Below are 17,048 nucleotides of genomic sequence, written 5' to 3'. Positions count from 1 at the left end.
GTGAGGAGAAGATGGGGAGAGAGAGAGGGCGAAGAAAAAAAAAATAGGGTAATGGGAAAACATACTGTAGAATAGGGGAGAGGGACAAAAGAGGAATTTGGGAAGGAAAGGATGGTTAGGATAAGAAAGGGGAGAGATTGAGAAACAAGAAGGAAAGCGAAGCAAGAAAAGATTAGGCTAGCGAGGTTGAAAGAGCGGAGGGAGGAATAGGGAGTGAGGACATGTAGAAGGGGAGTAGAGACGAGAGAGCGCTAAAGGAAGGAAAAATCATGCGGCGAGAACGAGGGGCATGAAAGGTTGGAGGACCAATGTCAGATGGCGTTGGCGTACACATACGTATATACATCCACATATATGCACGCGCGCGCTCACACACACACACACACACACACACACACACACACACACACACACACACACACACACACACACACACACACACACACACACACACACACACACAACATGTACGTACCGTACACACACATACACATACACGCACAAGCACAAGCACGCGCTCTTACATACACGCAGGATCACTGTATAGATAGATATATAGATAGATACATATAACAAGGCAAATACAGGGACAGTTACAGAGGCACAGGCAGAGAAATGAAGACACAAAGAAATGTAGAGAGAGAGAGAGAGGTGGATAGCGGTAAGGGCAAGAGTAAGAGCAGGGAGGATTGAGAGTGGGATAGTTGTCGCAGTGAGAACGCAGTGGTGTCCAGCCCGTCAATAGTTTCTACTGCCACCACCTCCTGCGCGTATTACTTCCTCCCCTTACCTCCTCCTCTTCCTCCTCCTCCTCCTCCTCCTCTTCCTCCTCCTCCTCTTCCTCCTCCTCCTCCTCCTCCTCCTCTTCTCTCTCTCTCTCTCTCTCTCTCTCTCTCTCTCTCTCTCTCTCTCTCTCTCTCTCTCTCTCTCTCTCTCTCTCTCTCTCTCTCCACTCAGCTGTACGTGCACTTGGTATGCCTTCAGGAGCCTCGGCTGTTTAATGCCTATTGTTATTGAGTGTGCCAGAGTGCAGAATTAGCCGCTGTCTCTCCTCCCCCCCTCCCCTCCTCTCCCCCTCCCCTCCTCTCCCTCTCATCTCCCTTGGTGACATTGGATGCTTGATGTGGTGTGGTTAATGTGGTTGGCTGTTCGGGTCGCAGGTCGTCTTGTTTTCCTTTCCTTTAGTTTTGCTCTCGTTCCCTTCTCTCTCTCTCTCTCTCTCTCTCTCTCTCCGTCTCTCTCGTTCTCCCTCTTCTTCTCTCTCTCTCTCTCTCTCTCTCTCTCTCTCTCTCCTCTCTCTCTCTCTCTCTCTCTCTCTCTCTCTCTCTCTCTCTCTCTCTCTCTCTCTCTCTCTCTCTCTCACTATCTATCCATCTCCATCTCCATCTCCATCTCATCCTTATCATGCCTTTCTCCTTATCCCTCTCTTCCTCTACATCTCTTTCTTTTTGTCTTTCTTACACTCTTTCCTTTCCTCCCTGTCCCCTTCTCATTCTCTTCCTCCCCATTTTCCTCTGCCTCTTTTCACCTCCCCGTTTTTCCTCTGCCTCTCTTCACCTCCCCATCTTCCTCTGCCTTTGTCCAGCCTCTCTACTTTTCTGTCCCTCACCCCCTCTTTCTGCCTTTTCCACTACCCTCTCCCTTCTCATACCCATTTCAATTTGTACACGAGAGAGGGCAGCATGCATCGAGGCTACGAGGAAAAAGTCTGGGTGTCGTGAATTCTCGTCACGTAGGCCGCCTCACACGGTTGCTGACTCGACTGTATTTGACGGTAACTTGCGGTTTGTGCCCGGTTTCTCAATCTAGGGACTGCAGGGTGGCAGGGGCCGCATGGCGGGGGATGGACGGGATGGGTAGGTGCGCACGCTTTTTTTTTCTTCTTTTGTTACTGCGTGTGATGCGTGGCGATGGCTACGGTAGACGCAGCCTTAATGCTGGCTAGCAATCCCGTGAACAAAATCGTATGGACGTCGGATCGCTCTTGCTGGACCAAACCCGTTTTCATTCATAGCGCTTGATGTCGGGCAAGGTCACAGACTTTTAGACAGAACGTGGATTTAGATCGTGAAGAGTGCCGTGTGCCTGTTTAGTATTTTGCTTCGTCACTTCTCAATAATGTCAAGGAAAGTGTGTGTGCCACTGTTATCAGCAGCAACAAAATTCGCATTCAAATTTTGCCAAATATTATTCCGATTACCACTGCGACGGCAAGAACTCCCAAGCAAAAATTGAGAATCCTATTTCAACAGATCCTGAAATTCTCAAGAGATGGGACGGGATCTTGTCTGTTAGGTCAGTTTTTGGTTAATGTTCCTCTATCAGTCGATTGCCCCCCCCCCCCCCTCCTTCAGTCACATTGCCCTTGTCTCTTTTCACGACTTACCACACGGCATTTTATCTGATATTCCTTCCATTATTTTCACCCATACCGGAACCACTTTCCCCACCCTCTCATGGTAAAAGGCGTAGGGGTGGGGGAAATAATGGAGGTACAATAAATCAGTGTCTCCTCCTTTCTCTTTTTCCCCGAGTATCGCCAGTAATTCCCCCGTCGCCATATTTAACCCCTGATATACGGGCGCCCTCACAGTCCTCCCCCTCCCTCCTCTTCCCTCCACCTCCAATTCCACCCCCCTTCTAGGTACCTCCACCTCTGTCGCCACCACCACCTCCCCTCTCAGTCCTTTCACTTCTCCCCCCCTTCTCCCCCTCCCCAACCCCCCTCCCCCTGCTGCCTTCGTCGCGTCGCGCTGTCGCCCTCCACCTCGCCTTCCAAATCCTGAGCCGTACTTACAGGAGACATCTCGCCTCGGTCTTCCGCATGTTTGTTTTAGGCTGTGTGTACATGTGTTCGTAGATTTATCGTTGCTGTCACAGTGTCACTGTGTGTGGATGTGTGGGGTGTTGCTTATGTGCTGGGTGTTTAGTGTATATGTGGTGTGTAGTATTCAGGGTGGAGGCAGGTAGACTTGCGGGAAAATTTAATGAAGCGTAGCTAAACTGTGGGTTATTGACCATTGATTTTTGTCGTCTGCGCAATGTATACCTAGGTGTGTGGGTGGGTGCGTGTGTGTCTGTATCCGGTGTTAGAGCATGCCTATTTAAGCTGCCTAATGCTTTCGATCCCAGCTTGAGTCCCCCTGCGACACCCTACACCGTGAAGATGGTGGCCCTTAGGGTGCGAGGGTGGAGAGCGGCTCAGGTTGCGCCATTACGTAATCATCTCACAGCTCCACACGTGACATTTAATTCATCTTGGAGAGTCGCCCTCATCTGGCGCTCTCCGGGTATCGCCTTTGTTTATTATGTGTTTAGATCGCCTATGGTTTTTTACGTGCACATGTTAGGTCTTCTCTTCCAAGCTATGCCAAGGTCTTGTCTTCTACTTAATTTTTAATTTGTTTAGTATAGGTCTGTTTGTTTATATTTCGTGTTAGCTCTTGCTTTTATGTTTATATCCACTTGGCAGTGTCTCGTGCTTGCAGAGCAGCCAGACAGTGGCCGTCTTGTGTAGTGCAGGATCTTAACCCGTATAGAGTCCCGATTAGTTTGTTTATTTCTTATTGTGAATCCGCTGTCGCATTCTCTCGGGCTGTTTTCTCTCTCTCTCTCTCTCTCTCTCTCTCTCTCTCTCTCTCTCTCTCTCTCTCTCTCTCTCTCTCTCTCTCTCTCTCTCTCTCTCTCTCTCTCCTCTCTCTCTCTCTCTCTCTCTCTCTTTCTCTCTCTCTCTCTCTCTCTCTGTGAGCTGCGGGCAGGGCGCTTCATTCATCCCGGCGTTTAGTAAGCAGTTTATGAAGCCGTTTCACCCCTCGCCTCTTGGAATGTCTTTGACGGCGTGTTTGTTTGCATGCGAGTGCGGAGAGCAGCGCCCCTGTTTTTGCGGCGGTGGTTTGTTATGGTTGTTAGGGGAGGGGCGTGGCGGGGAGGGAGGGGGAACTTGATCCCGCGGGTGTCTGTTTTTTTGCCTAATTTGCACAGGTTTTTACTTCATTTACTTACTTTTTATGTTTACATCTGCGTGCGTATGTCTAATTATACAGTTGAGGTGGCGGGTAAGGGTGGCTGTGCGGATATTTGTGAGCCATTTTAGCGCGAGTAGGAATAGGATTCCCTCACGTTGCTGTCGGAACTGTAACGGAGAAGTTTTAGAAATTTCAAGCTTGGCAGATGCATGTGTGGGTGCAAAGCTACTCCGAGTGAACGCGAGCGAGTAAGGTGGCGAGCGTCGTCGAGTGTTACCATGCGACGTGTGAAGTGGGTGTGGTGAGGAACGAATAAAGGAGGTGGACAAGGTGGAGGAAGTGGAAAAGGTAAGAGTTGGTGACAGGGGAGAAGGGGGAGAGGGTGATAGGGAGGGATCAGACAGTGAAGATGGAGAGGAGGGGGAAAGGAGATAGAGGAGTAGGAGGAGGAGGTGCGGACGAAGGAGTGCTTGCTTTAAGAGGATGACGTCACCGGTTCCCGCCCTCGAGATACCCGCGGACCCGCCCGCAGTGCCGTCGCGTGGGTGCCACTCCCGCTCGGAATTGCCACTGTCGCAAGAAGTCCCGCTGTCTAGGCTGCGCTCGTGTCCGCGGGGGAGGATCAAGTGCCAGTCGGCGGCGCTCAGGGGGGAGAGCGTCCCCGGGGCGTGCACTCGCGTCCTTTGTTTTCGCAGTCGAAGGGAAAGACTGCTGGGGGCATGAGGTAAGGTACGAAGAAGGAGAGAGAAAGAAAGGAGAACAAAGCCGTGGAAATAAGCAAACAAAGGTGAGGGTAATTCAAGACGATAGGGAAAACACCGAAGCTTTGACGTGAAAGGAGAAGGAAACTTGTTGTTCTCGTAACAAATGGCCCCCATCCCCTCTCCTCCTCTCCCTTCTCTTCCTCCTCCTTCTGTTTCTTATTCCTCCTCTTCCTCCTCCTCCTCCTCCTCTTCCTCTTCCTCTTCCTCTTCCTCTTCCTCCTCCTCCTCCTCCTCCTCCTTCACTCCCTCCTCCTCCTTCTCCTTCTCTCCCTCCTCCTCCTTCTCCTTCTCTCCCTCCTCCTCCTTCTCCTTCTCTCCCTCCTCCTCCTTCTCCTCTCCTCTCTCCCCCCCCCTTCCCCCTCCTGCACCTCTCCTCTCTCCCCCTCCCCCTCCCCCCCCCCGTGTGCCGGAAGACGGATGCGAGGGGCGATTGGCTCGGCGGGGAATTCCTGGCGTTCCAGGCCGACTCAAATGCGGAGTCTGAACGGCTTGCCTTGTCTATAAGGGCCGTTTGCGCGTCGCCAGCACTTGATATTGGCCATACTTTCCCGCCGCACTAAAAATTCCGGGGATCCATTGCAGTTGGCCCCCGTGGCACTTCTTCGCCGGGAGTTGTCAGGTAACAGCGAGGGGGACCAACTCGGGTATGTGGTCTCTCTCTTTTCGTATCCCATTATCTCCTCCTCCTCCTCTCTCCCTCTTCCCCTCCTCATTTTTCCTCCCCCTTTCCTCTCACATTCCCCTCCCTCCCCCTTTCCCTCACTCATTCCTCTCCCTCCCCCTTTCCCTCACTCACTCTCCTCCCTCTCCCTTCCCTCTCCCTTCCCCCCTTCCCTCTCTCATTCCCCTCCCTCCTCTTACCTTCGTATGGGCTGTTTTCCCTCCTCGGTTAAGAGCAAGCTGCCCTCCTTATGTGTACGGGAGAAGAGTTAAGTATTCACGCAATATTTACTACGGTAATAAAGTAGACTTTCACGGGTTTAAGGGACATGTGGATTGACAAGAACCGAGCCAACTCTGACGAATGTATTTTTAGCAGTGCTGTTTCTCTTTCTTATGCTAGGCAGTATTTTAAGAAATATATGGAAATAAACGCGTACACACACACACACACACACACACACACACACACACACACACACACACACACACACACACACACACACACACACACACACACACACAGCATATGGATAAATGGATGATTTTACTTATGTTTTCGTAGGTGCATTTATGTAGATACATATCCCAGTATTGACAGCATGACGAACAAAATATTTCACGGATCGTTTGTGTGTCCCCCTAGGGCATGGCTCGTCCACGCCCCCTCCCGGAGGCCCCGTCTTCACCCGCACACATACCGCCGTGCCACCACTTATCTGCTGCCACCCCATCTCTTGTCACATGTAGCACCATGTCGCGCCGTCAGCGGTGCAGTCAGCAGTGTCGACAGCAGTGCCACCCTCTCCTCATTCTCCTTCCTGTGCCAGCCTATGAGGGCTTCTCCGCTACCCTCTTTATGGCGATGGGGGCGGGGTAGGTGGAGGTGGGGGCGGGGTAGGTGGAGGTGAGGGCGAGGGGCAGAGGAGTGTGGGTAGGGGAGAAGAGCATGGGGTAAAGAAAGGGTTGAGAGGTCGGGGGGGGGGGGGGCATGGGCATAGGCAGGGCCAAGCAGTAGGGTGAGGGGCAAGGGCAAAGGGGTATGAGGGGGTAGAGCAAGGGGTAGGGGGGGACGTGGCTTGGCGGCGCCTTGGTTGTCGTCCGCCTCCTGCCGGGGCTCCGAGGCCGCTTTATGGCCGCCTTCTTACATGCAGATCCGCCTCGTAAAGCCTCCTGCCCGGCGCGCTTTATTCTCCCTCCGCGCACTACTTTACGGGCCTCCTTCACACTCCGCGGCTCCTGGCTCGCTCTCCTGCATTGTGGATTTCTTTATTATTTGGTTATTTCTTGCTGTATTATACCGCTGCTTTATTCGTGGCACATTATTATTCTTTCTTTTGTGCGCCTCTCTTGCCCTTCGTCTCGATCGCATTCAAGAGGGTTCGGCGGGTCGAGGGAGGCCTCGGGGGCGCTTCGAACCGTATCTGGCTTTTCTCTTTGCTTCCTGCCGTCGTCGGCCTCCTGATCGTAGGGAATTCCTGGAGGTTTTGTGTGCTTGTGCTTGATAAGTCGCAGGAATCTTAGTTATCCACATAGTGTAAGAGGTCTTAATTTTATAGGTGAATACACATACTCCAGACAGTTAAGCAGCCACCTTGTTCTAAACGTGATGGCCTCTTAAATACACATTTCGGGCTTACCCAGTAGTCACTATATACTCGTGATTGTTCCTTTGTTCTTGTTTGTCTGGAAGGAAAGGTAGCTCATTCCAGAAAACGGGTTTTTAAGTCAGTGTAGGAAACCTTGTACACACTGGTGTCAGCGAAGCGAAATGTATTGACGATAGTTCTTGCCATAAATTCATTAGAGGCAGTTGTGCTTTCTCCTCTCCCGGAAGAACTATTACTTTCACTACTCTTGCCTCTCCCTTCCGCTTCCCTTCTGCCCCTGCTCTTCCACCACCACATCTGCTTCCCTCCCCTCCCCTCCCCTTCCCTCATCACCTAAAGGTCCCCCGAGTGCAGTATGAGGTAGAATGAGGGTTGCGTATGTTCCCGTGTCGGTAGGCGCGCGTGTAATCGAGCAGGAAAATAGGCAGTGTCTTGATCGTGCTGTCAGCAGCCATCCCGCCGCCGAAACAGTGCCGTTCTCCGCAGGCCGAGATGGTAATGTGAGCCGACAACTGCTGACAATTTCTGACGGATGCCTACGCTGCACATGGCATCTCTATGACGGGAATGGCGCCTGTCAGGCTGGCTGAGAGATATCCGTATGAATGAATTGGAATGCTAAACGATGCGTTACCGCAAGTCAGACGCTGCCATCCATCCGATTGGCGTAAGGCAAAGGCAAAGAATAGCGTGTAGTTACCAGGGTAGAGAGAAGGTATTGGATCTCCGGTATTGGATAACAACAGGTAAAGTTCGCCTCTATGCGCTGGCGAAGAGCAGCAATTGGCTTAAAGATTCAATCCTCTCACTCTAATACATTCGCTCCTTCCGAATCGTCGTCGTCGCAGTAAGTATCGCCGCCGGTAAATAACGACCAGGTAAAGGTGCGGATGAGCCGTTCGCTGCGGCGTGTTCGAATGGACGGGACAAGATGGCCGCGGGGCACGTAGTCCTAGTCATTCCGGCTAACAAGACACCCGTGAGACCTGGCGGTGATGTGTGGGGCTCAGGTGAAAGTTGTCGTTGTCACATACCTTTGGTGCTCTCTACGTCTCCCGTTCCTCTTTCCATAGTCGTTGTCAGATGTTGATCAGTTTTTGTGGATTTTTCATTATCCTTCAATCAGTGGCTGCCACCGCCAAGTAATTATGCATAATTGAAACTGAAATATGACGTATTCCACTCAGTTTGTATAAAAATATTGGAAAAATGGTATAGATTGTTTTTAAGGTCTGGCTCTAAATTGACATTTTCAATTTTGTTGGTAACACTTTTAGGGCAGAACTGGCTCGGGCGCGGAAGAATTTCAATTAGGGAAAGTGATTTGATCATTTATTTTCATTTAGGGATAGCAGGGCTTGTGGTTGAACCGGCCCGAGTTATTTGAACAGATATAGCGTTTTATCCTTGCGTAACAAGCGTGGCATTTCGCCGTGGACGCCGCATTCAGCGTGCAAAAGGTCGCCGCCTCTCGGAGTGTCTCCCTTGTAACAGTTTATCCTCAGTTTTCTTTAGCTGGCGTGGTCAGTCTCAGCAGAGTGACATGTGCAGCCAGTGAGCCGTGGCAAACGTGTGCTGAACAGCGGAATAGGATACGCCTTGTACTGACCCCTTGACTCGCACGTCACTCCTTCCCCTCGCACGTCACTCCTTGCCCTCGTGAAGCGTGAGGTTGGCCACGTGGCGCGTCAGTGTCGCCCTGGGTCAGCGCACCAGCGTTATTATCGCTATTGGAAGTGTGCTCAATACTGTACTCAAAAAGCTCCAGAAAAAAATGAAATGTTGGCATTTTTCGCAGTTATTTAGGGGTGCGTTTAAAGGATATCAGTAGAAGTACAAGTATTAAACGACCGGGGTGGGGATGCGTGGTTATTTGAGGGTTGGTGATGAGGGTCGAGGGTGGGGAGAGAAGGGTCAGAGAGAGAGGAGGGGGGTGGGGGAGCTGAAGCTGTACGTTTCCGCCACCCCGATTTTGCTTTAAGGTTCTACTTGTGTAATGTTTTTTTATCAGCTTTACCGGTTATGTGGAGTTGTATTCCGTAGGCCTACTGTTAGATTATAATGCAACTACGATTGATGTGTGTGTGTGCGCGATCGTGCGTGAGATGCACGCTCCGATGCTCAGCATTTACAATCACGTATTAGTGTTTGGAGCGAGTAAGGGACGCGGTGATAAAACCGGCCGCAACATGTGTGAGTGCGCGACGGACACCCTCCCTCCGCCGTCGCCGCCACATGCTCGTTTTTATGATCCATTAACGCGAGGGATAAATTGATTGGCCTCATTGTGGGACGTGATTTACAACTATCTCCCGGCGGCGCTAGTGGGTCGAGGTAGAGGGGGACGGCGCCCTCACTCGTGTTCCGGGATGAGGCGGAAGGGATGAGGTCGAAGTTCCGATTTATAAAGAGAGATCCTCCGAATGTAGGGAGGAGCTTCAATATCTACATTTCACACCGCCTTAAAACTACGTTACTTCGTAACCCCACAGGACGCTCTCCAGGTTATCCACCTTTAGGAGTTACTGTTCCTCGCCGCTCTTTTTTTTTTTGCCCATCACGGGGTTGGAGGGACCCGGACAGCTGACCCTGCTAGGATAATCTGGGTGGGCGCTGCTGCCATGAGGATATAGGGCACGGAAAATGCGGGATTATTTAGTGGTCGAATGGACAGGCGTTGGGCGTCGGATTACAGTAGCTTAGATTTGTTACAGCCGAAAATAGTCTCAGTCCGCGCTCAAAACTTCAAAAATATGAACACGAGAATGAGACCAGAGTGGCATTGTTTCAAGAAGGAATCCAAACTCATATACTAGAATGTGGAGGCAAAAAAGGGAGCCAAAGGGAAAGGCGTAGTAAGGGTGTAGTAAGCGTGATAGTGCGAGGGAGAGGGAGCAAGGAAAGAGAAAAGGGTGGGGGAGTGGAGGCCGAGGAAAGCCCACTTCTTAGGCCTGAGAGTGCGAGGGTCTCAGTCCCGCGTGTTAGCCGCCTTTGTGTCCCACCCCTTTTATATACCGCAAAGGATCATTTTATACTTATTTATTGTTATTCGTGGCTTTTACCCGGCGCTTTTGTGTCCAGCCGTAGTCTCCACGATCTGTATTTATTGGCGTTATTGTGTTTTCTCCAACAACGGGCGTGCAAGTGGATCGGGGGGATGGAAAGTGATGGAAGAAATAAAGAACAACAACCCAGCTGGTTGGTGTTGTGTCTCCGGGGGACGGTTGTTTCTTGCTGTCACAAGCTCCTTCTTGACCTCTCTCACCCCATGCTCTCTCCATCTCGCCGGGGTCGTCACGGTAATTGGCCGGACGATAAAATGCGAACGAGGGGCCGAGTGCTTTTTGTGTCGCGTCTCTGATCCTCGGCGGAGGGAATTGTGCTCGAGTCAGCGTTTTGATGCCGGGCGGTCTGTTATTGTATTCACTCCCCGATTTGTGTATACAACCTTGTGACCTTAATCGAACGTTTTTTTATCTGATAGCGCATGCAGATTCGTTCTCCTCCTCCTCCTCCGCCCTCCTTTCTCTCCTTATTTTCTCTCTCTCTCTCTCCCTCTCTCCCTCTCTCTCTCTCCCTCTCTCTCTCTCCCTCTCCCCCTCTCTCCTCCTCTTTTCTCTCTCTCTCTCTCTCTCTCTTTCTCTCTTCCTCTCCCCTCTCTCTCCTCTCTCTCTCTCTCTCTCTTCTCTCTCTCTCTCTCCTCTCTCTCTCTCTCTCTCTCCTCCCCTCTCTCTCTTTTTTTCCTCTCTCTTCTCTCTCTCTTTCCTCTCTCTCCTCTCTCTTTCCTCTCTCCTCTCTCTCTTTCCTCTCTCTCCCCTCTCTCTCTTTTCCCCTCTCTCTCTCTCTCTCTTTCCCCTCTCTCTCTCTCTCTCTCTCTCTCTCTCTCTCTCTCTCTCTCTCTCTCTCTCTCTCTCTCTCTCTCTCTCTCTCTCTCTTTCCTCTCCCTCTCTCATTTTCTTTCTCTCATTTTCTCTCTCTCTTTGACTTTCCCTTGCCCTTGCCCCTCCCCCCTCCCCCTCCCCCTCCCCCTTCTCTCTCGCTCCCCCTGTCGCTTCACTTCCTCCACCCTTTTCCTACATTTCTTCCTGTTTATGCCATGGGTAACATGAAGTGACAGCTCAGCGTAGCGTAGGTGAGAAATGAAGCCTGCAGGTCATGACCCCTTAGTGCGTCCGTATGGCTTGATGGTTTCCTGTAGCGGAAGGTTAATGAAGCACTGGGGTAGTTAGCGTCGTCAGCCTCGTCAGCGCTTGTTGGTGCGAGGGCTCGGCGTACGGGGGATGGGCTGTGGGCGTGGGCGTGGGAGGGGAGGGGGAGGGGGAGGAGAAGGGGAAGGACGAGGGGGATTAGACCTATTCCCTTTTCCCGGCCATCTCTCCTTCATCACGCTCCTCGTTTTCTCCCCTCGTCGTTTCCCCTCTTGTACATCATTAAGCGAGATAATGATGTACACGGTTCACTTTGCAACGCTGGCTCATCTCTCTCTCTCTCTCTCTCTCTCTCTCTCTCTCTCTCTCTCTCTCTCTCTCTCTCTCTCTCTCTCTCTCTCTCTCTCTCTCTCTTCCTGGATCGTCTCTCCCCCTCCCTTCCTCCCTTCCTTTTATCCACCTTCCTTCCCTCTCATTCCACTCCCTCCCCTCCTTTTTTATCCCCTCCCCTCTCCTCTCCCACTCCGCCCCATCCCTTCTCTCTCTCTGTGTCTCCCATCTTTCTCTCCCTTTCTCTCTCATTCTCTTTCGTCCTCCATTTCCCCTCATCTTCCTCCCACCCGCCTGCACCCCCCCCACCCCCCACCCACCCATTCCCCCCTGGGATGTGCTGCATTGTTTCCACTTTTGGGTCCTCGTTTTCTTTATATTTCTTTTATTGCGAGACAAAGGCATTACTGTCCGTTTTTTGTTTTTTTTTTTTGTTTTTTTTTTTAATCTTGGTTTTCCTTTTTTTCTTGATTTATTTGTTGATTAATGTTGATGTGGTTTGATGGGATTGCAAGGTTGGCGATGATGGTTATATAAGTTTTCTTGTTTCTGTGATTACCATTATTACGATTGCAATGCTGCTGCCATTGGAATATTTATCACTGTTATTTCAGTTCTTGTTGCTGGTATTGCTTCTTATGGCGGGGGTGTTAGTGTTATTATTAGCATTGCTCTTGTCAGTGATGTTATTACCATCACCGTCTTTTTTATAGGTATTATTAGTCAGATCATTGCTATTATAAATTCATTTTACTCTTTTCTCTCCGTTCCATTTACTGTTTCCCTTTCATCTTTCTGCCTAGCCTTTTTTTTCCGGCTGCTTCTTAGTCTCATTCGTAACCCAATCTCTCCCTCTTTTTAATATGCTTTCTTTCACACTCTTCGAGCCCCCTCTTTTTATGTTGGACACCTCCCCCTCTCTCTTCGGTTTTTTCTTGCCTGTATGTTTTATCTCTTTATCTTGTCTGCTTCCTCCTCTTTTTACCACGTCTTCCTTTTTTTTTCAACCGTGTTTCTGTCTCTCTCTCTTCTTTTTCCCCATGTCTCTGTTTACTTCACTTTCCTCCCTTCTTCATTTACCTTTTCATTTTCCTCTTCGCAAAATCGCATTTCTATCGTTTCTTCCCCTGTTTACCCTTTTTTATATTTATTGTAGTTATTTGTTTTTATTTTTTACGTTTTTAGTTGTTATAATTATCAGTATATTTCTATTTGCATTGCTGGTGTTGTAAATTTTTGAGGTTGCAATTATTGTTAATTATTGTTATTATTATTAATCTTACTGTTTCTACCCTTGTCATTGTGGTCAACTCCCTTCTCCCTCCTCTCTCGTCCTCTTTTCCCTCTCTCACTACTTACTGCTACTCCTCTCTCTCTCTCTCTCTCTCTCTCTCTCTCTCTCTCTCTCTCTCTCTCTCTCTCTTTCTTTCTCTCTCTTTCTCTCTCTCTCTCTCCCCCCCCCTCCACTCTCTCTCTATCTCTATCTCTATCTCTGTCTGTTTCTCTCTCTCTCTCTCTCTCTCCTCTCTCTCTCTCTCTCACCTCTCTTTTCTCTCCTCTTCTGTTCTCTCCCCTCCCTCCCGCTCCCTCCCCCTCTCCTTACCTTACTGCGTCCTCTTTCTCTATCTCTCTATCTGTCTCTCTATCTTTCTCTCTATCTTTCTCCCTCTTCCTCTTCCTCTCCCTCTCTCTCTCTTTTCCCTCTCCCTCTCCTCTCTTCACTGCATTAAGGCAACAAATATAGAAAATTTTCCTCCCCAGCGACTATGGCTCATTAACCGTGTGTTGCCTTGTCCACAGATAACCGAGATACAGCAGGGCTCCGGGGCATTCGTCGCCGGCCGGCACTAGGGGACAGGTCAGTTCAAAGCGAGTGTAATATATGGTCTGTGAGTGTAAGAGTAAATGTGTATGTGCGTGAGTGAGTGAGTGAGTGAGTGAGTGTGTGTGTGTGTGTGTGTGTGTGTGTGTGTGTGTGTGTGTGTGTGTGTGTGTGTGTGTGGTGTGTGTGTGTGTTTGTGTGTGTGTGTGAGAGAGAGAGAGAGAGAGAGAGAGAGAGAGAGAGAGAGAGAGAGAGAGAGAGAGAGAGATTATTAGGCATGGCAGCAGCCTGGTACTAGAATTACTATCGAAAAGATTTTCGGTGCATGAATACCTTATTTATCATTGTGTCTCTGTGTGTGTCGTTCGTTCGTTCGTTCACGCTGTACGCGAATGATACGGAAGCGTGGTGTGTCTGTTCCTGTTTGGACACCGTAGAGTGCGTGTGCGAGATGACGGCGACTTCGCGAGGTAAGTTTGGTTGGTTGGTGGCCAAAAATAGGATCAATACATGTGAGACTGCAGGCAGGAGAACTCCCCATGACGGCCCAGGTACCGCCCCTGACGTCACCTTACGGGAATTTCCTGCTTGGCTCAGCACGGCCTCAGCTCTGCCCTGCCCTTCCAACCCATGGCGATGCTGCCCCCTCTGACCTTACCTGTCGGGCGCTCCTCATGGCAGGGTGGAGGCTTGCCCATGGCGGTGCACTCCACTTGGCCGACCCTACCTCCTTTGCCAACAAGCAGAACTGACAGATTGCTCTTTTTAAACCACGTACGTTTCGGGAGGACTAGAAAGATTTCGTTCTCTCTTTCTTTGCGCGCGGCCGGCCCCCAAAGCATGCCCCTGTATACTACCCCGGCTGCACTTGTATCCCTTTGCATTTTTAACGATCCCTCTCGTTGTAGCCGGGTCCCCCGCTTGCACCGTTTGCAATTTATATCCTAAATGACTAAAACCGGATCATTCCTCCGCCTCTCGTTTCTCCCTCTCGTTGAGCCGCGTTCACTACCCAATCTAGTGTCCAGTTAACATGTAAATGAAACCCTCAGCCGTCTCTGCAACACATAGTCCCTCCCTTATGATGTCATCGCAGTGCTTTGGGTTGGATAGCAGGCTGATGCACCGGCTTGACTGAGGGGCGTTCCCTCGCGCCTCCTCCCGCCTTGTCGTCAGTATCGTCATCCTTGGCTATTTTCCTCCTCCTCCTCTTCTCTCGTGTATGTCTCTCTCTCTCTCCTCTCTCTCTCTCCTCTCTCTTTCTCTCTCTCTTTCTCTCTCTCTCCTCTCTCTCTCTCTCCTCTCTCTCTCTCTCCTCTCCTCTCTCCTCTCCTCTCTCTCTCCTCTCTCTCTCTCTCCTCTCTCTCTCTCTCTCTCTCTCCTCTCCTCTCCTCTTCCTCTCTCTCTCTTCCTCCTCTCTCTCTCTCTTCCTCTCTCTCTCTCTCCTCCTCTCTCTCTCTCCTCTCTCTCACTCCTCTCTCTCTCTCTCCCCTCTCTCTCTCTCTCTCTCTCTCCTCTCTCTCTCTCTCTCTCTCTCTCTCTCTCTCCTCTCTCTCTCTCTCTCCTCTTTTCTCCCCTCTCTCTTCCCCTTCTCCTCTCCTTTTCTCTCCTCTCCCCTCCCCGCTTTTCTCTTTTCTCTCTCATGTCTCTCTCTCTCTCTCTCATCTGTGTGTGTGTGTGAGAGAGAGAGAGAGAGAGAGAGAGAGAGAGAGAGAGAGAGAGAGAGAGATTGGGTAAGTAGATCTAGTCCATTTTGGGAACTAAGGGGCATTTTGTTACTGTAGAGGTGTGGAGAAAAAATGGACAGGTGTTTGGACTTAAGGCGAAACAGCGGCTGCGGGACACCGTGCAGCTACTTCAACCCATTTTGTTGGGATCAAAGCGTGCCCACAGGCATTCAACGCATTTTCTCCCCCTTTCTCTCTTTTATCCTCTCTTCCACTTCTCTCCTTCCTCTCCCTCTATCCTCGTCCTATTTCTTGCCCCTTCTCCCATTCCTCCTCCATCTCTCTTTTCCTGTCCCCTCCTCCTCCTAATTTTTCTTCCCCTACCCCCACTCCTCCTCTCTTTCCTTTCCTTCCCCTACCCCCCAATCTCCTCCCTTTCCTTCCCCTACCCCCCTCCCTTTCCTTCCCCCTGTCCCCCCTTCCTCCTCCCGTTTCCTTCCCCTGTTCCCCGATCCTCCTCCCTTTCCTTCCCCTCCCCCCCCCTTCCTCCCCCCTCCCCTCCCCCCCTCCCCTCCCCTCCCCTCCCTCCCTTTAGTCTCCACATCTCCAAGCACCCCAATGCAATGGTGCATGCATTTATGCTATAATGCGCGGATTCTTCACTGCATCCCGGAATGGATGCGCGCCGTGTCTGTGACTTTGGAGTGGGTAAAGTGTTACGTGCTTGAATGTGTAAAAGTTGAGGTAGGGTTTCGATTTTGTTTATATTATTATATATTATTTTGTTTATTTTTATTTATTTATTTATTTATTCATTTTTTCGGGGGGGGGGGGGGCTCGGGGGTAAACAAAATAAAGGATTTTTAACGGAACGAGTAGAATAAAAGGGATCAAAAGTAAACGGTATGTATGATGCATCGTTACGGGTTGAGTAGATGAAACGGGGATAAATTGTGGTTTATTATATATTTATTTATTATTATTATTATTATTATTATTATTATTATTATTATTTTATTATTGTTTTGTTGTTGTTTTTGAATCGCAGAGGCTGTGCGCGGGTCCAGATCAAGTTTTTATAAGCTCCATTAACTTTCGTTGCGATTGTTTTACTGCGAGGAAGTGTTCTTTGCTTGTATGTCGGTTTGCTTTGCGCTTGTTTCTCCTCCGGTGCTCTTGGCTTTGAAGGCAGCGAGTGGCCTTGCAACATTTCCAGGTCTTCTGAAGAGAGAGTTTCAGGAATAATGTTTGTTGTTGTGTATTTTGTAAAACATGTTGAAGAAGGTTCAGTATCAGCACAAGAGAAGAAATCAAATGCGGTGATAATAAATCATGGATTTTATGAGTGAAGGATGTTGAGTGACGGAATTTGCGAGTTTAACCGAGTGTCACGTCCGGCCTGTGACGTCACGCGAGGAGAACAAGCGTCGGTGGCAGGAACGTTTGGCGCCGCGGGGCTTGTGATTTCCGGACCAGTACAGGGTCTGTGTCGATCCTGCTGCCGCCGGTGTTGCGCCACTCTTTTCGTTACTATTTTAGTGCCGAGAGGAAGTTGAGGATGACTGTAGCATCTTAGTAATGCATTTGTGGCCGCAGTGCCAAAGCCGACTTCATCGGTGCAAGATACCATACCACATCCCCCCCCCCCCTCGTCACGGCCTGCTTGTGGGGAGTTTCCCCGTAAGGAATTTCCTCCGTCGAATTTTTGTGTGAGTCGATTTCTTCCGTTTATTTGTTACTTCCAGCTTGTTGATCAGAGAGCTATGTATTTGCCGGCGTCGCCCGCGGGCCAAGTGGTCGAGGGCGAGGCGAGGCGTGCGAGTGAGGCAGAGTCGCCGCGACAGTGAAGTGCTCTCGAGGGCAATCACCGTCAGTTTTCTCTCGCATTGTTCCACGCACAGTTGCCACATGTCCCCGTCAGCCTCCTCGCCCTCACTCTCACGTCTTGCCAGTGTAGCACTTCCTCTAGCGAGTGTCTCGATGCAATCACCCGCTCGACACAAGGGCTTCCGAGCTGAACGCCACCTGTCTCGGCGTGGCAGGGACTCGCGCGTTTTACAGCCATCACAAGGCTCCGTGCGA

General features: G+C 50.3%; 1 protein-coding gene across 3 annotated transcripts in view; it reads left to right on the top strand.

Annotated features, from left to right (window-relative positions):
* The window catches only part of LOC119574562 (neuroglian-like), a 117,258-nt gene that overhangs the window by 47,350 nt on the left and 52,860 nt on the right, over positions 1-17,048 (top strand). For 2 of the 3 annotated variants that reach the window (XM_037921836.1, XM_037921837.1), the window contains exon 1: positions 16,530-16,675. In XM_037921836.1, coding sequence (XP_037777764.1) covers positions 16,545-16,675 — 131 coding nt within the window. In that variant the 5' untranslated portion in view covers positions 16,530-16,544. Of the gene's footprint in view, positions 1-13,277; positions 13,336-16,529; positions 16,676-17,048 lie in introns of those variants that run through there. The other variant, XM_037921838.1, reaches the window with a different exon arrangement.

The sequence above is a fragment of the Penaeus monodon genome, chromosome 6 (assembly GCF_015228065.2).
Source record: "Penaeus monodon isolate SGIC_2016 chromosome 6, NSTDA_Pmon_1, whole genome shotgun sequence".
NCBI classification, from domain to species: domain Eukaryota; kingdom Metazoa; phylum Arthropoda; class Malacostraca; order Decapoda; family Penaeidae; genus Penaeus; species Penaeus monodon.
Note: the sequence above shows the minus strand (reverse complement) of the source record. Positions and strands in the feature narration are given on the sequence as shown.